This window comes from Rhipicephalus sanguineus, chromosome 2 (genome assembly GCF_013339695.2).
Source record: "Rhipicephalus sanguineus isolate Rsan-2018 chromosome 2, BIME_Rsan_1.4, whole genome shotgun sequence".
In the NCBI taxonomy this organism is placed as follows: Eukaryota; Metazoa; Arthropoda; class Arachnida; order Ixodida; family Ixodidae; genus Rhipicephalus; species Rhipicephalus sanguineus.
The window spans coordinates 38,549,897-38,569,270 of record NC_051177.1 but is presented as its reverse complement, the minus strand read 5'-3'; the positions used below and the strand labels follow the sequence as shown (position 1 = coordinate 38,569,270).

General features: G+C 49.0%; 1 protein-coding gene across 1 annotated transcript in view; it reads right to left on the bottom strand.

Annotated features, from left to right (window-relative positions):
* The window catches only part of LOC119382786 (Down syndrome cell adhesion molecule-like protein Dscam2), a 291,338-nt gene that overhangs the window by 52,227 nt on the left and 219,737 nt on the right, over positions 1 to 19,374 (bottom strand). Inside the window, exons 11-12 of the mRNA XM_037650632.2 lie at positions 13,294 to 13,581; positions 8,772 to 8,891 (exon numbers count right to left, since the gene is read on the bottom strand). Coding sequence (XP_037506560.1) covers positions 8,772 to 8,891; positions 13,294 to 13,581 — 408 coding nt within the window. The remainder of the gene's footprint in view (positions 1 to 8,771; positions 8,892 to 13,293; positions 13,582 to 19,374) is intronic.

The window sequence follows — 19,374 nt, the reverse complement described above, 5'->3', positions numbered from 1 at the left end:
TATTAATGACGTGGCTGTGAAGCTTTCTACGAAAACATGATTAAACGGCTATTAAGGGAGCAATGACACTGGATAGAAGAGTAAGAGCTTAAAGAGACTGAGATACTGGAGGACAGCAGATCAGGTAGAACAACAAATTATTCACGCTCACTAACGTGGCACATGGCACGCGGCACATAATAATAATAATAATAATAATAATAATAATAATAATAATAATAATAATAATAATAATAATAATAATAATAATAATAATAATAATAATAATATCTATGGTTTTACGTCCTAAAACCAAGATACGATTACGAGAGACGCCGTAGTGGAGGGCTCCGGAAATTTCCACCATCTGGTGTTCTTTAACGTTGCAATGACATCGCAAAGTACACGGGCCTCTAGCATTTCACCTCCATCTAAATGCGACCGGCGTGGCCGGGATCGAACGCGCGACCTTCGGGTCAGCAGCCAAGCACCATAACCACAGCTCCACCACGGCGGCTATGGTTTACTAATATTTTTATCCACAAAGCGTTACTAGGACAAATACAGTTATTGGTCCGCTACCCGGTGGTTGAGAGAAAGTCATGCCCCGAGCTTTTCAGTGGCGTTTTAGAAATGCAGTTTACCTCAAAACACACGTAGCTGACAATTCGCATGTATGTTCGTGCAAGAAACTCTGCTGCATTCGAGCTCGACCTCAAGAGTTCAATGTTGTTACAAGGTGTGGATGTGTGGAAAGCAAGTAGAGTTCCATTCAAAACCACGAGAGCTTTGCGACAGTTTAACGATAGATATCTTCGCTTAGCCAGATTGGTGTTTACACCTAATGCCAGTTTTTCGATAAGTAAAGGGACAAATATAGTTCACATCTATTCATAAGTCGTGGATTTAGACGTGCAAAAATGCGCCTTTAGAATCTGTCATCTTCGTTTACTTGATTATATTTATTTTGCCTCTCTGGGTTATGGCGCTGCATGTTGAAGAAATAAAACTATACAAACGAATGCAGGTCCGCACATACTACAGGATTAATTTGTGAGATGGGCGAGTTGGCCGCTTGCTGTAAGTCGTAGTTTTTTTTTTAATTTTGACAGTTCGTAAACTAACAGCCACGCGCTAACTCGTGAAACACCCGCCTTGTTAGGAGGCGTCGCCACGCAGACACCGCTGTAATTGCGTCCGCCACGCATGCGCACTGTTTCGAGAATAGTTCTTCCGGCTGGTGATTTGGCACTGCGATGACGCATGCTCTCACACAAGAGCGCCCGTGTAAAGTTGTGTCAAACCCAGTATGCTTTCAGAGTAGTCTAAGCGTGTGCGAGTGTAAGTCAACTTAGCGTATACTGTTTTTCCTGCACGGGTAACTAAACAATCACAGCATGCACAGCGCTGATTATCTCACTGTCTCCCTCCAACTTTCTTCTTGCAAGGTTATTCAACCAGAGAAAGGGAGCTACAAACTCTTCGCGTCCATTCGTGCTTGGAAGGCGCGGTCCCACTGCAGAAAACTCCCATGCATTCTAAACTAGACTACCGTTGAGAAACAAATGAGGATGCCAGCCAAGCGCCCTTTTTACGTAGAACCAACCTGCACAAAGGCAACGCAATTAGTGGATAACTTGTTCTACGTTTGACTGGTTCCCACATGGCTCACACTGTTTGGCTGTACGCTCAACGCCACACGAACATTTACATGAGGATACTGGCAAGCTCTGCATAAAAGGTCACGGTGCTACAAACAAAACGGACTGCACCAGAGGTCGGCGGACTTCGAGAAGGCCTTTTACTGACAGCCCGAGCAAAGTCAACTTCGCATCTATGTCGAAAGGTGGGAGCGCCTTTCCGGTGACCGCGCATTCGCGCACGAAGCAGGCTCGCGTGTCCGGTCAGGTTTGGAATGCGCGCTTCGCTAAACAGAAGCTACAAACTAGAACTACGATGCGAGCCACACATAAAAGAGCCTGAGAGACAAGGTAGGGAGAGAAGGAGACAAGAATGAAAAGGGGTGGGGGGGGGGGGGAGCGGACACGACGTCCGAGAGGTATAAAGAAGAGAAGACACGGCTGCCTGCAGAAGCCAGATGCTGATTCGGAGCCACGTTAGGTAAACAACGGACCCGCCCGCATGCATAAACGCACATTTTCTCTCACCTTTCTTACTCATCGTCCTTATACGCTGATGTCTCGCTTCGCTCCCCCCTACCCACCCCCCTTACCTAAGCGCCACCTCTGCTCTTATACGAAACGCGGTCGGTCAGCGCGTTTTCCATTTCGCTTTTCTGCTCTGGACACCTCTGAATGCACCCGTCCGCGTTTGCGCATGAGCAGTGCAAACAAGAACCAGACGACGACCCGGTATTTTTTCGTCTGCCTCGCTCAAGGCACACGGTGACACACACAACTGTATGGCAACGAGAAGGTGGGGAGAGACAGCGCAAACAGCTTCTTTAATTAAAACTGTCCTCGCAGTTGGGTGGGAGGAGCGCGCGTGCGCGCATTGTTTGCGTTAACGATTTGCGACTGTACGTCGCGTAATGAGAAAGGGAAGAGTAGGGCCCTTTGCAAGCCGGTCTGCCCGCCGGGCAGCTCGACATCACGCGTCCTTCTTGTTCGTGTCCACACGTTCCGACGAGCCGCCTGCTGGGTATGCGCACGTATATAGTGTCGCTAATGGAGACCATCTACAGCGTCGGTTATTGCGCGCCAGCACCTAATGCGAGCGGCATGCAGACACGGCCGACGTTGTCCCGAGTGCACACCTTCCTCGCGTGGGACGTGGACACCACGATGGTGACGACACGGAAAAGCATATCGCGCCAGTCTGGAAGTTAACACGGGCTCGTTGTGGTATAGGACGCGCACGCGAATGGCCCGCCGTACGTCACCCGGCAACAGGCCGTTGCGGGCGTCATAAGCGGCTCAGCGGCGTTCTCGCTTTCAGGAACTCTCGAGGTAATTCCCCCGGTTACAAGGCTTCCAGATTAGGAGACACGACGCTGACGCCGGGTTGTTTAGACACGGCTCAACGATATTTGCTCTGTAATGTCGTTTCCGTTTCTGGGCTTGTTGTTTTTGTTTCTTTTGCTTTCATTGACTAAAGGCACGGATTTCGTGGAGGCAGGCACGTAGAAGTACAGTTTGACCACATAGGAGTCACATTCTGAGTAAGCCCGTCAGCTTTATGCACTACTACAATAAAGATATGTAAACAAGTATATGACGTCACGTACATGTATATGACTGTAACGAAGTGCATGAAGAGAGGTACACATATTTGTTGATAATCACATAACAGTAGTGGGCAGAAACGAATGCCTCATTTTCTTCAAAAGCCTACTGCATTCTTCGTTGGTAAGTGACTCGCATCAGATAGTGAAACACAACATTGAGGGTTAAAGCTTTACCACCTGAGTTTTAAGAAAATAAATGCCACACTGTCAACTAAATAGAGAGAAGTCTGTTACCACAGAACTCGAGTATTGGAGCTGGCGAGTCTGTATGCCACCTCAAATACCCTGATCAGCTTGTCATATTAGCCCACTCAGGCGTTGCTAGTGGCATGACGCGCGCTATTTAGCAAGGGCCCGTGTCTTCTCCCTATTTTTCTTTCTAGATAAATGAAATCATCATCATTGTTATCATTACCATAGAAGGATAAACGTTCTCCCACCCAAGGTGCCCTTTGTTTTAATATCGGCCAGTCCAATGGTCACTGATATATACGGTCAACGAATCGATGCCCATGTCCTTCGGTTGACTGTAGTGCGAGCGCGTGGCAGCCATCAGAAAAACAACAGCAGGTGTCTAATATCAGAGAAAACAGAGAGCAATTATACAACAAGTAGTACTTAGCAAAATGACGAAAATGAACAAGCATAAAGCACCGGCGTGCTTCGACCTATACAATTGACGTTGCCCTTCTTTTTTTTTTTTCAGCGAGTATGCTTATCTGCAGAATGAAACTTTCCAGTCTCATTCTAGCGAGCCTACATAATTTACAAATATCGACGCGGCACCACTGTTGGGAGCATGCGGCAAAAGGGGGGGGGGTGGCTGCAACGCCGTTCTGAATACATCGATCCCAGCGATGAATCCAGTACGAAGTGAAACAAAACCCTCAAAGCTCATTCTATACTTCCCGGCGCTGCGTGTCTTCTCGGAAGGCCTTCTTTTTTATTTCGCCCGAGCTTTCATCGATTGCCGCGCATTCGCATTCATTTAACACCCTAGACAATATAGATTTTACCGAGAAGAGCAGTCAGCTCTCGAGCCGACGAAGCCCTACCACCCCTCCCCTCCCCTCCGTTCTCCTCCCACGCACCTCGCACTCCGGTACATACGCGACACACGCCCGCCCGCATCGCCGCTTATCATCGCCAGCAGCGGCGTCCGCAGAGTGGCACGAATTTCTCAATACGCATCGAAAAGCACGAGCAGAGAATACGTGGCAGAACGTGATCGATTTGTCCTCCGGAGAGCTATAGCTAATCTGCGTACGTGTGCGTACTTGAAGGGTGTGTGCGTGCGTACTTCGAGGGTGTGTCTGGGCGTGAGGAAGGCCGTGTGTTTGTGTAGTACATATATGGCAAGCGCCAAACAAGGCTCCAACGAGTGGCTAGCTTCAGTGTGCCTCGGTATATTGGAAGAAGACGGGGGGGGGGGGGGCGTAGGGCAGCTGGGGAGGGGTTGGGGGGGTGGGTGTTACATGCCGGAAACCATCGATCGCACCAACGCCGCCAACGCTGCAAACCGACATTCATACACGCCGCACCCGTAATTCGTTTGATCTTTCGCGCCTCAAGCGCAGCACAGCGGAAGATGGGAGGGGCCCCAAACAACGAGACTTCAAGGGGAAGAAGGCGTGCGGGCGACGAGATATCGTCGCCACCCTCCCTTTCCTCCCTATCTCTCTCTTCGTGTTCCTTAACTCTCGACCCTCGTTCCCTGTTTCCTTCCTATCACACTTGCATCCCCTAACCTCCTCCTTTCACTCATTGATCCGAGGAACATCCTGGCACTGAGAAAGGGACTGCTCGTTTGCTGTACACGCGCTTCCCCAACTGCTCCTTTCCTGGCTTCCTTCCCTTTCTCTCCGGCTCCTCTAATCAAAGCGCCGGAACAGTCAAAGAAACGCTTACGCCCTCACTTTTTCCGGAAGGAAAAGAAAATGAAGGGGTGCAAGAAACGTGAGGTTGCTGCTTCAGAAAAAAATAAAAGACAGATAAATAGAAGATACTGAGACCACGAGAGAGCGCCGGAAAGGACTAAAAACAATAAAAAAAGGAAGAATGGAGAGGAGGCTACATATTGCGTTTGACTCAGCGAGCGTAGCGTGACATCCCTTTTCTCAAGGATCTTTGATTCCGAGGTATGAAATTTCTCGAATGAAAAGTAAGAGTGCTTCGTTGCTCGATGTCTGTAATACTTTTCTCTCGAGCCCGATATAGAAGGAGAGATCGGAAGTCCGCCTAAATATTGCGAATGATTAATGGTATACGGCGCACGAGGCGGCTCGGAAAATTATGTGAGCTTGCCGCCGTGCTATCTCTGCGCTGGTCTTTATTACGTGCTCAGAAGAAAATACAGATATCCGCACTCCATAACCGTTTCTAACGCGTATTGTTTGTTCTCGCAAAACTTTCTCGGAAGTTTTTACCGACCTCTCGCAAAACAAGAAGCTTGCGTAAGCGCTTTGCGTAGCATTCAGTGAACCGAATCGATTCGTGGCTCAACTTAAGTATACAAAAGAGAAAACAGTGAAAGACGAGTAAAAAAGCAAGCTTGCATATTTATGTGAGAGCGCCAGTACGTTGACGAGAAAAGTAAACTACCATTAACTACAGGGTCAATACCAGCCACCTTGCATAAAGTAGAGTCATTTTGATAAAGAAGTCTGAGTTTCTAGTTAAATGCGTGTAATCAAAAATGGCAATGCTTCTATGAACAATCAACAGATTGACTGATTGAGCGGAGTGCCTCAAAGAACGCCACCGATACATTGTGGGAAACATTGTGATGCAGGGTCTCAAGTGTGGCCTTATCCGATGCTTCAAGGTAAGTGTAATGTATGCCGCTTGGATAAATATACCGACTTCACAAAAGCAAATAGAACTCACGACCTCGTGATTAGATATAATAACGGATAGTCTTGTTGTTGGTGGTGGTTGTCTTGCAGCTAGTGAGAATTAGCTGCCGTACATAACCAGCACGTGCTGCGCCAACTCTGTAATTCAGTGTTACGGTTGAAGCGATCAAAGGCAAAGACCGGGGGAGTTCAGTGCGACTACGTTGGACAATTGTCCTCACGCTCTGGTACCATGCTAAGTCACCTGCCGCTCGGCGTGGGCTGCAGACACAGACAACGTGTGTGAGAGTGCCTCGCCACAGAACGAAGTGTCGCGCATGGGTATGCCGTTCCATTACAATAAGGAAATTCGGACTATGCTATGCAGAATAGGATTTATGACCGTGGAAATCTACAGGTTTGAAATCATGACTTTTGTCCTAAACGTCCTCCTCCACTACATATGAAAGGTGTTATTGCGAGGAATCACGAAACATACCACCACAACATACAGTCAACGCGAAAGTAGAAGTGAAGTCGGCCACAAAATAATATGGACCACGCGAGCGCGTGCCGAAATTATATCTGCGCCGTCTAGGGGCTAGTCGTCTCCTGCCGAGAGCACTGCTCTGGTGAAGAATGCGCGGCCACAGATATAATCTCGACAGCAGACGGCTCTCCACTAGATGGCGCAGACCGCTATTTCGGCACGCGCTCGCGTGGTCCACATTATTTTGTGGCCGACTTGTACGTTATTAGGGTCCGCGTGCCAGGGGCGCACGGGCCTTACAGGGCATAGAGTTTCCTAAAATTAACTAGAGGGGACTCTGGCGCTGCGATCGTTCAGCCACCATGGGAATGATGGGTAGTACACGGATTTGCCTAGTCTTCGTACTTGCGGGCTTCGAGCGCACTTGTGGCTTTGTTTATTGCTCTGTTTTGGTTTTCTTTCGGATAAAAGAATGGATCGTTGTGAACTTCGTGACCACATTTGAATTGGTGAGCCTAAAATGTTAAGTGGTGAAGTGGAACTGTTGAACGTTTGTTGAACTTTGTCTTGCGACAAAGCGGATGCAGGCGACGCGGAGCCAAACGGAGCCGAAAGAACGAAGTTTATACAAATCCGTCTACTACCCATCATTCCCATGCTGGCTGAAGCGCCATGCGTTGCAGCTCCCATAGACACTAGCGCCAGAGTTCCCTACAGTAAGTATTGTAGGAAACTATGTTACAGGGCACCTAAACCACTCCGCGTTCAAAGACGAGAAGGTGGCTTCTTTCTCGCTTTCACTAGCTCTCCAAAAGCCGCTGTCTCCTCCTCGCCACTTATTTATTCATAAAACACGTGGACAATGCCAGTACTAAGCGTTGAGCCTATTAGGATTTCGCCCTTTTCGGCTACACGCTGTTATCTCCGCTTGTGCAATTGAAAACGAAGCGAAATAATTTGGTCGCGCACGGTATTGATGAGACACAGGGCAGAGCGGACGTGCGAATGCACGGCTAGGAAGGATAGGAGACAATTCGCAACTGATATTTGACGTATATGGGCCAAATGAAAGCTTATTTCCTCATGACGTCGCGTGAACATATTGCTTGGCGTCACGAATTGTGACAAAAAGACGAAAAACGCCAGGAGGGTATCACGAGCTCGTTCTTTGTATTTTCAGCGGTTGTTTAGGGGCCCTTTGATAAAGAAACGTTTTATGAGCACAGCCACGATATGGGAATCGGCATTCAGTGACCGATTCATCTCAGCGCACCTGACAACCGAGCGGCTTGCGCCAACGAGAAAGCAGAACTAACCGAACCCGGTTCATCCCCGCGCTGAATAAGCGTCTAGACCGCTGGATACGAATCAGTAGTAAGATGGCATGAGGAAAATGCACATTCAGTCTGCTGCTACGAGGCGAAAATCCCATTTCACGTACCGCTCTAACTAAACACAGCTCCCAGCCAGTGGTTACTACATCTGTGTGGGCAGGCGAAAACTTTAGAGTAGCCACAGAAGAAATCATCCGTGGGGCGTGTGTGGCTTCGCAAACACGCCATCTCGTCATTGTGCTTCAGAGTCGTGCACGTTGCGTGTTGCCTTGAGCTCACGCCACCGCAGTACTTCATCGAACGAAGTATAGAAATGGCATTGTCTACGCCGCCGCTCAGAAGCACCCTCCCGTACTTCGTGTTTGTAATCTCGCTGATGTGAAAAACAAAAAGAACTCTCACCCTGAAATTGCGTAAAGAAGGATATAATAACTGCCACTGGCTTAGTAGGCAACGGAATTGAAGCGGAGTGGCAGCCGACGTGATTCTGCATTTTTTTTTGCTTATTTCTCAGACATATTGATCGAAATATATAGTCGAGAGCACATGAATATGTCCTGTACCTCTGCACCGCATTTGTTCTTTTTTAATTACGAACCGCTTTAAAGATACGCGATATTGCCCGAAGAAACCCAATATGGAAAAATCTAGACTTCAACACGGTTTTTAAATCACGGTTTGCCGTTTTTACTTCTCGACACTTCACTTTACCTGCGGAAGTGCGGAGCAGCAAAATGGTATTCATCTTACAAGGCTACCTTACTCTCTTACTTATCTCTCTTACTTTTAGCTCTGCGCTGAGGCGCGCCAGTTATCATGTATTGCCGCTGCATCGTTTTCAAAGTATGGCATTACGACGCGTTTACTATGCGGTTAGTGTCGCTCACCTTGCGCCCTCTTCCAATCGATGCGAGGCGTGGGGAATCCATCCGCGGCACAGTGCAAAGCTGCGATGCCTCCGAGGACTACGTTGCCATTTGAAGGCTCAGTTGTCCACATGGGCGGCACTGGGAGAGAACTGGCGCAACATTACTCAGAGCCATCCACACAACAACACCACTCCTCTCAACCCCCCGCCTCTTTTTTTTCCCTATTGAACAGTCAAATATTTATGTCGTACATCAATCACCCTTTACAACCTTGGTTACAATAACGCACAGCGTTAACTATAGCGAAGTATTAAGGAAAAAACACCGAAATAAAATTGACAGTTTTGAGAGTGCAACACGGTGACAGTGGTAGCGTGCGCAACGGTCGACAGTTTCTACATTAACAAAAAAGACGACGATTGTTCTCCATCTTAAGCATAGGACGTGTCCAAAAGGGGAAAATGGCTGAGAATTCGATTGTCTTAGAAAAAAAAATTATTAAAAACACGCATCTCTCAGGACAGTAAAGTTTGAGCAACCAACCAACCAACCTACAGGAATGAAGCCAAGTAGTAGTAATTGGTATCCATTCGCCATCACATCTGCCGCACCTGCATATGCAATGATCGTTCTTGTCTCTCATAGCGACATCCGCAGTCTCTTGCCTCTGGGGTATTGCAGTTTTCGTTATTGCCCGGAGCACAAAATATATGAAACTACTGCGGCATCTGCAGGAACGTCTCACAGGCAGTTGCAGCGTAACTATTCGAACTCTAGTTTGGAGGACAAGCGCACATTGAGAGAGCGCTACAAACAGCAGCGACATATCGAGACATTCTTGCTTTCCGCAACTGCAATTTGTATATATACTCTGTTCCAGAAGTTCCGTGCAGCACTGTGGAAGCTACAGGCCTTCTCAGCCAATCAGGAGGGCGAGCACATCTAAGTGTATCCTTCCGCGCCCTGTCGTCTGCTAGCGGCGAGCGCTGCAGCGAAAGCGGCAAGAGCGTCTCGGGACACTGTGCAACTGCGCAGTGAGATGAGCTGTAATTGTGAAAGCGGTTAAATATTCTCCTCGGCACCGTAAAAGCGCGCGTCTTCGAGATACTTGCACGATATCGCACAGGTGAACCAGGCGCCGCCATATTGACTAAGGAGTGACCAAATCTGCCACCGCGGACTAATCACAACCCAAGACTGGGTCCTCCGCGGCGCTGTGGACGCTCGGACTGTGCGGACTACTCATAAAAGTTTAGACAGTGTCGTACCATTCCTTCGTACTTTATAAGTAAAAACATAACACATACGAGCCACAACAGCGTTATTATTTTCGTCATTTGCATGTTATAACACGTACATGCAAGAACTATTTCTTCAGTATCATGGAGCCACAAAAATTGTTTTATACAGAAAATGCGACAAAATCGTCATACAAATCACAGCTACAACACGCAGAGAAGCCTTCAAGTAAAAATCCTCCGACGAGACCGCTTGCAAAAGTCATGAGGACAAACAACGGGCTACGTATATGGGGCACTACTTCTCGCTTCGCAACAACCTGCGCTCGAGGGTCGTGTAGCCTTGGCTCTGCTGCACGGAACTTCTGGAACAGAGTATAGTGAATAACATTTAAGGCTCAGCACACCTCATTACCTCGGTACAATGGGATAAAGAGTGATCGTGGGAAACAAGTGAAAGACCGAAGACTAGTCCCACTCTATGAGGCTTCCAAACCCCATTGTGAAATTTACCGTTGCGTGGCCCACTTCTAATCAATTTCTACGAGTGCCTGCATATCACGTGGAAACGTGCGCCTAACTTATAAAATTCATCACTAATGCACAAGAAAGATTATCGAAGGCTTCTAGTGACGTCCTGCTCTAAGGCTCGGCTCTCTTGTAATCCAATTGAGTGCTACGATATGTTTTTACAGCCCATTCATATTTTATGGTCCTTCACCGAAAACTCAAGCCTGCAAGAAAAAAAAAACCGTGCATGGACAGGCACACGCTACTCACATCATCGCCGGTGTTTATAAATGAATACGCTTTAGCGCAGCAAAAAAAATTACAATAAAAGGACTATAAGGATTAAAATAGCAAGGCCTTCTTCACTCTTTTCTTGATTCTTTGTGTGTAAACGGATAACTCTTTTCCGGGCGCAAGTTCATAATTCTTGGTCAGAACCGCCTTAGACAAGCTATAAATCCTGTCCTGCCTCCCTCCTAATCTCGTAAGCACCAATCGAACGTTTCTCATTACAGCCCCGCGAAGACGGAGGACACTATTCTTCGTCTAAGAAGCCGGAGTGAAAGAAAAAAAGTCAGAAGAAGATAAAAGCCATTTCGACAGGCGAGCGACGAAGGGAAATGAGAAGAGTGGTGAAAACAAATAGACAACAACAAAAAAGCAGGATTGAAAGGAAGGGAGAGAAATAGGCCGGCCGCATGCCATGCCACTCGGGAAGCCTCCGCCGCGTGGCATTCGTTCGTCCATCCTTGTTTATCTGACGGCACCCAGGAACCATTATCTCGGCTCCGGCCGAGTGAGCGAGCGCTGTTGGCATCCTGCCGCACGCACGCACACACACATGCACACGCGAGCAGATCGAGCGAGCTAGGCGGCCGCCGAGCAAAACTCGCCGCCGTCCACTTTGGCGCTTCAATCGATTGCGTGGCCACAAAAGCTCGTCGCCCCGAACCACCAACACCGACTGCTTTGCCAGACGAGAGAAGGAACTATGGGGAAATAGTGCGGGAAAGGGCGAGGGTCGACTGCAGAAGGGTGGCTGAGTCTGTGGATGTGGAGAAAGAGGGGTTTAGCGCCACTGAAGACCAGGAGATTTGGGAACGGGGTAGTGAGGGGAAGAAATCTAGAGGTGTTTAGGCAAGCTTGGAAGATTGGGAAAAGAGAGAGAGAGAGTGGATTAGGGAGGGCAGGGGAAGACTGCAGGAAGAGAGGACTGGAATGGAGGAGTCGGAAAGGCTTCGAGGATACGTGCGGGATTTGCGCAACAAACGGTGGAGAAGGGTTGAGAAAATGGCGAAACAAATTGCGATGGACGAGGCAGGGAAATATGGGAGAATAAGGGAGACGGCGAGGCGAAAAGGGTGAGGAGAAGGGAATTCGGAGGAAGAGGAGAGCGAGGGTAGGACCGGCAGTCTCGGTAGCTCCACCAACGAACAGACGGCGGCATGTCTCGCACGAACGCGCTCAGATTTGTGTCGATAAATCACCGCACTTTTGCAAACCACGTGTCTCCTCGCTGGGCTTCCCGAAGGATAGCCTCTGCTGCCTTCGCCTCCTCCATTCTCTACGGTCCGCCACACTGGCCGCGCAGTGGACCACGACCGGGAAGCTGCTCGGAGGCGGGAAGGGGCAAACGCTGTTCTTGTACGGCTCAGCTCTGGCTAACGCCCGCCGTGCGTCGTTGGTCCCGCAGTCGCGACGAGTGCTATCTGTCTGGGGATCTTGTCGCGCCACTTGCTCGGTCAGCCGAAGTTGTGAAGAACTCCGGGCATACGTACGCGTGCAAAGGCGGCAACGTCAAATGATAAAGAGAAATACGCTGGGACGTTGGCGCGACGGCTCGAAAACGCGGTTTCATTTCAATGATTGCGGCTATTTTTATGGCTGAGGGCGTTGATCCTACGGCGGAAATATAGCGAAAAGTCCCTCACGAAGGACGGAGATATGGGCTGCTTTTATATGAACAGTAACCAGGGTACTCAAACGTTGTGTCCGTTACAATTAATTGTGAGAATAATGCAATTGGTGCATTTTGTATCTGTCAGAATAGCAGCCCGGTTCGTTCTTAATAGAATACATTTCACGTGCCAAACCACTACACTACACGCCGTGGGGGAAGGCCTCGGAAATTTTTCAACCATCTAGTGTTCTTTAACGTGCACTGACATTACACAGTACACGAGCGTCTGGCATTTCGCATTCATCGGAGTGCCACCGCCGTGGCCGGGATCGAACCCGCCTCGTTCGGGTCAGCAGCCGAGCACCGCAACCACTAGCGCAACAGACCCTGGCGAACCGCGGTCCGTTGTTCAAGCTCTCTTTGGGCACATGAAATAACGAAATCTTAAAGGAATTGATCTTTCCAAAAGAAAACCACACAAATACTTCCAGGAATTACAAGTACAGAAATATCCAACGAAGTGGACGGGGGATCGCCTTTCGTCGTAGTTCAATTGGTAGAGCATAGGATGTACAATTCCAAGGTTGTGGGTTCGGACCCCACCGACGGAAAGGGTGATTTTTCGTCCAGTTGAATTCATTTCAACTTGCGTCACAATTACTTCACTACTGTTAAAAGACAATAATTAAAGTCCCCTGTGCTTTCGCTGGCTCACTCGTCTGTTGGATTCATTGGGTTGTGCCTAAGAAACGAGCACCTCGAAAAAATTTCGCTTCCTTCGTTCATATCAACGTTAAGTCTGAACACTGATTTATTACAAACTTGCATCTTTAGAACACACACGTAAACTACAAGGCTTGTACCAAAGAAGACGCGGTTAACGTAAACGTACCGTTGACGACAAGGGAGACAGTCCTGTTGACTGTCAGCGCCCTGTTGGACGCCTCGCAGGTGTAGTTTCCGGAGTCCCGCATGGACACGCCTTTCATCGTCAGCACGGAGGAGTCCTCGAGGCTCTGCAGAGACACGGACGCACTGCGCGCCACGGTGCGACCGCCGCGTGTCCAGCGCAAAGTGATGGGCGGGTCTCCTTGGACCACGCTGCACAGCATTTTCACGTTCATGCCTTCGTTCGCCGTCAGCACGTCAGGAAGCATCTGGCTGTCAATAACGGGAGGCACTGAAATGTACAAAAAATATTTTCAGTTTATTTACATGGAAGGAGCCTGATGAGATGGACCGCGGGAGAGCCAGCTAACCGTCAGCACTGCTAACGACTGTTTTTTCAAACCAGCGACTAACTCGTGCTCGTGGTTCCCTGTGCGAACGTGACATCCCGCTTGTTAACTGATACGTACGCTGACGCTCACTGATAAGTACGTGGCCGATAAAACTAGCGACCTCGGGTGCTATGCAGGATGGCCCGAGTTTGGTGAAACTCGGAATCTTTCCGAGCTCTGGCGACATCCCCTTTTGAACGAGCTAACAGTACTGTAAAGGTGAAATCCATCCCTCAGCGCGCGCTACGTTCCTTTGGTTACGATGGAACGCGCCGTCACGTCAAGGGCGGTCGAGAAGGTTGGGTGGTGTCTTCAAACTAGAGGCACCTTCTTTCATTTGTTTGTCGTCACTGAATGCAGAAGTGCGCCCATATAGGAAAAGTGACAGAAAGCTCTACTAACTATATTTTTATCAATTATATGGACAGTCTCGGCTGGAAAATGTCCGTCCCCGTCGCCGTCATTCACCGTATGTGTATAAGTATGTATATATAGAAAGGCCACAAAGAAAAATAATTAAGAAATTCTTTCCGACGCGCGGAATCGAACGGGCGACCACTCGCTTCGCAGCCCGCCACGTTAGACGTTAGGCCACGACCGCACCGTCTCTCAGCCTGCTAACGGCGAGCTATTTATATACACCATGTAATTCAGCATGCTTTTTTAGTGGCCACATAGATGGCGCGACGTGCGCGCGTGTTGCGCGCCAATCGTCGCCCCAGCCCTGCGCAAGCCGTTGCTGTTCGCTCTTCAGGGCGTCGTCGCTTTCGTGCGCTTATCTCCAAAAAAGAGGGGCGGCCGGTGGGGTGCTTCGCTTCGCTCGCTGCAGCGGCCGCGTTTGCGAAAGGAGCGCGCTGTTCAAACAGAAATAAGTAACAACTGTGACAATTAGTTCGCGCTCGTCTTGTGTGTACCTGTTCGTTTGTTTCGTGCGTCCTGCTTTATGTTTGAGCAGTGCGCTTCAAGTGTCGAGCTGTGAGGCATTAGTTCGCGCTCGTCCTTTGTGCGTTCTTTTCGTGCGTCCTTTGGGCTCGAGCGATGCGCTGGCAGTTTCGAGCTGCTTTCCGTTCTTCGCGTTACATTAAAATTTATTGCTATCAGGGGCGTAGCCAGAAAATTTTTTCGGGGGGGGGGGGGGGGGGTTCGACCATACTCTATGTATGTTCGTGAGTGCGTTTGTATGTGCGCGTGTACGCAAGCAAAACTGAAAAATTTCGGGGGAGGGGGGGAGGGTTGAACCCCCCAACCCCCCCTGGCTACGCCCCTGATTCCTATCGCAATCATTGCTTCGCCGTTGCGGCGAAACTGTGAATTTTTTTATGTGTGCGCCGGCCGTTTGAATCCATTTTCAAGCGTTTGATGTCTGCCCTAAGTATCCTTTAGAATAACCAGATCCATGGCCTCTGAGATTATTTCCGACTGAGCGCCTTACAACACCGCGGCTAGAGCTAATCGCCGAGGCCACGTGCATAATCACCATTTTCGGCCTGTTCATTCTAGCACATTGCTCGGCGCACCCTCTTCGTCATGCTAAGACCGAGCTAATTAAGCCATGTCTTACTAAGACCATGCTAATGAAGCCGTGTAAAGCTAAGAACGAACTACTTAAGATCATGCTAATTGACGCGACGCTAATTAGGAGCGTGTAAATAAAACCAAGATAATGAAGACATTACTCACCGAGATCGTGTTAATTAGTACAGTGCTAATTAGGATAATCTAATTACCTCTGTACTATTCAGGACCTTGCGAATAAAACCTGGGTAAGTAATGTCGTGGTAATTAAAACTTAACAATCAAAACAGGACTATTCAATATCACGTTAGTTAAGGCCGAGCTAATTAGGACCACGCAAGTTAACACGACGCTAATTAGGAGTACGGTAATTCAAACCAAGCTAAACAGGAACTTCCTCAACAAGTACGCGGTAATTGGGATTACTCTAATTAGCATTATGTTAACGACATTCGTGCTAATTAAAACCATGGTAATGAAATCTGATTAATATTGTCGTGTTATTAAACCATGACCAATTAAGACATAACTATTCACTGCCATGGTAATTAGGCCCAGCTAATCAATAGCACCAGTATTGAGACCAAACTGACACGGTGATTACTCCGAAGCAGATTAAGCATACTGAGTAGACGAGCCACGTAATAAGCTGGAAGAAGCTAGGTGACCACAAGCTCCTTCGATGGCCGCAGCCTTGCACAAGTAGTGCAAGCAGACCAAATTATTTTATATGCAAAGAAGCTGCTGAGTAGCGTCCACCGCATGAAACACTTGACAGGCACGCCGACACTATGACAGTCACGAGTTGAACTGGGGCCTTTTCAGAATCAACGAGTTTGTGCCCGAGTTCGCACGTCAATCAATTTGATTGACAGACGTCCGCGGCGAATATCGGGTCCGCCAACCGCGTTTGCTCTTGCCAAGGAGCAGTGCTCACGGCGCAACGCTAGCGAACGGCACGATTCATCCATCAGCTTAATCGCGCAGACTATGCACACACGCACGAAGAACTAAAGGTTATATCATGACGTGGCTACGGTGTCTCGCATTCAATTTCACCGCGCTCTCGACGTACCACTCACAGTCACGAAGCAAGCGCCCCTGGTGGGATTTGCGGCGTGGAGACATTGTTTCTCCCGATTCCTTACTACAGAAAAATCTTCAGGCGTGTAATGTAAGTATAGCAGTGACCTGTCCATATATTTATCTGTAATATTCCAGAGAAGCGAAACGGGCTGCACCGGAGTGCTGCGTGTGCGCCCTTGTTGCCTTCGAGAGTAGAAATTTCCATGCTGCAGGTGGAACGAAAGAATTTTCCGAAAGAGGACAAACGCCCACGAACACGCCTATGGGAGGCGCGATGATTAGTTGGCAAAAAGATAGCACGACAATCACGCTGACATCGCTGCACTTTCAAAATGTTGACTGAGTGGCGGTGCTGAGGAGTTCGCACGCGGCGTTCCTTTCAAAACCGCCGCAAATGCCGCACATGCGTTTGTGACGCCATGCTCCTTCTTGTAGCAGTTTTTATGAACGCTGCTATCGCGTGCTCCGCACTGTCTTCCTGTCATGACCGCCGTAATGCGAGCTCGGAGCAAGCTCGTGTGCCCGAGAAGCTCGGGCCATCCTGTATAGCACCCCTCGATTGATGCAGGTGTCTGATACATTGTTATTGCTATCAATTCTCATCACCGCTATCGATGTCTTTCGGACGAAAGTGTGACTTTTGCTTCTCCTCACCGGTTATGTCTCTACATTGAAGCAACATTACCACGCAAACTCGATCGTTCTACAAACAAATCGAAGTAGGCTCGATACGGTAGGCGGTCTCCTTGCCCAGCGGCTGCCGTAGCACTTTCGCCGAGCAAATCACACCGGCTTCTTTTTTCTCCGGATCTCGCTCGGGACTCGTTCGAAAGCACGCACACGTACGAAAAACGTGACTTCGAAACCGATCTTAACTCTCACCATGGCATAGAAAAAAGAAAAGGGACAGCGCCGTTTGAAGAGCGACGGGGCTCCTAGAAGAGTGGCGGGACGAAAAGGGAATACGGGAAGAATTCGGGAAGGGGCCGGACGGAAAGGAGTAATTCCACGTGTGAAGGAGGTCGGTATGGGGGGATGTGGGTATGCTTGGAGATGGCGGAGAGGGGGCAACGTCTTCACGTCTCGACCGGAGCTCGCTTCGAAATCCCCGAGCCACAAGGCGTCGTAGAAGCCTCGAGGCGGGCCTCCAGGGGTTGTCGCTGTAGAGGGAGAAGAAACGGGCAAACGGAGCGGCAAAACGGCCTCTCTTTTTCCCCATAGGAACGCAACCTCTTAAAGAACTTGTGGCGCCTGAGACCCCCGACCCTCCCTTCCATGCAACCCCCGTCCTTCTTCAAGACTCGTCTTCTACTCGCTTGGGCAGCAGCGTAGGCATTAAGCCCCCATTTTTCCCGTCGTTTAAGGCTGGCCTGCACCGGAATACTGAGCGTTTGCTGTACCTAACCGTGCCACGCGCTTGGATACGAAAGCGTGTGCGGGGATCCCAAGCGTCGGGAATTTTTGCGAGCGCCTATCCTTCTTGTCACATTATGCTTGTAGTTTTTTTAATCGCCGCGCCGGGCTTATAGATAAGGTTGTGACGTGGAAAAAAAAACTAGGTAAAAGAAAGCACCGGGCTGATGTTTTATGGAAAACGTCGGGTAGCCGGCATGCAAGCAGGTCGGGGTTGGCACGTCTTTTGTCGAGATTCTGTCTAGCAAAATCCGACGTATCCAAACAACTGGCAGGTTTGTTGCCGTTAACGCGGCGCCTATACACAGCACCCTGTTGAAAGTCAATGCCGGTTCGTATGCGTCGAACGCGTTTTCTCGAAGCGGGCTTGCATAATGTGTAAACGGAAAAGAGTGGCGGTGAGCGTTAGCTCAAGCGACTGCAAACTTGGGTACGTCTGAAAGCCTGAAAGAACGCTCTGAAGATTTAAACTCAAAGCTACGAAAGAGTATGGAAGCAGACACAGAAGAGCTAGGGAGGTGGAGAAAACGAACGTCAGGTTTGCTGTCTATGCAGTGCATAACTAAAACGGACCCACAGGAAAAGAAAAGGCAGTAAATGATGGTGGGCGGTGGTGGTGGTGTTGCAATAGGTGAGGTTAGCCTGGCATACGAAGCCGGCAGTTATTTCTTCAGAGCCTCTCATGAGTTGATAGCATGGTTGTGTCACCAGCTGCTGGTTAGTGCCGTCTCTCACAGGAAGGTGGTCAGCAGACGTTGCACTCTCTTCCTCGTTGCCGCATACCCTCCGGGGAAAAGGGCGTCTTTATATGTATAGTAGGTAAGAGCACCCTTTTTCAGGGTGCGGACCATTGCGTTTTGTTCCGTGTATAACTCGCAAGAGGATGCACAGCACAAGTGAAGACTGTCCTAAGAGTGGCGCATGAAGGTGCATTTCGAAATTGCAGCAGCGAGGAATTAACGTTTTGCGCCAGTGAGTGACGCACCCTCAGTTAAGAAATATTTGCTACCTATGTTTAGATGGTTCCAAAGCATCCAGAGAGAATGGGAGGGGAGAAGCGTCGGAGTTCGTACTGCGGAAAATGACATAACTGGCTGATCTATGGCATCCCGATATTCGCTGCAGTGGCTCGAATACTAAATGCAAAATTTGGGCTTTTGACAGCTGTCTATCCGCGAAAGGAAAAAAAAATGACAAAGACGCAAGGAAATCCACACGGAGTTCTCACAAAGAAAGTCTCTTAGTCGGCGAAAAATTCGTACTGGTCCGGGCAATAAACCCGGAACCAACGCCTCTCCAGGGCGGTAATCTACCAAGCTTCATTGCATTCAAATCTAGTTTGTGGCATTCAACCTGTGCAGTTCTGGTTGAATTGACGATTCAATAATTTCTTCAGAGCCTCAGTAATAATAGTTCGGTTTTAACGTCCCAAAACCAAGATATGATTATGAGAGGCAGCGTAGTGCAGGGCTCCGGAAATTTCGACCGCCTGGGGTTCTTTAACGTGCGCCTAAATCTAAGTACACGGGCCTCAAGCATTTTCGCCTGCACCTAAAACGCGGCGGCTGCGGCCGGGATTCGATCCCGCGACCTTGGGGTCGGCAGTCGAGTTCTTCAGAGCGTCTGCGATAAGGTAACTGTAGGAGTAAGAGAAAGCAAACGTGCCTAAATTGCGCTTC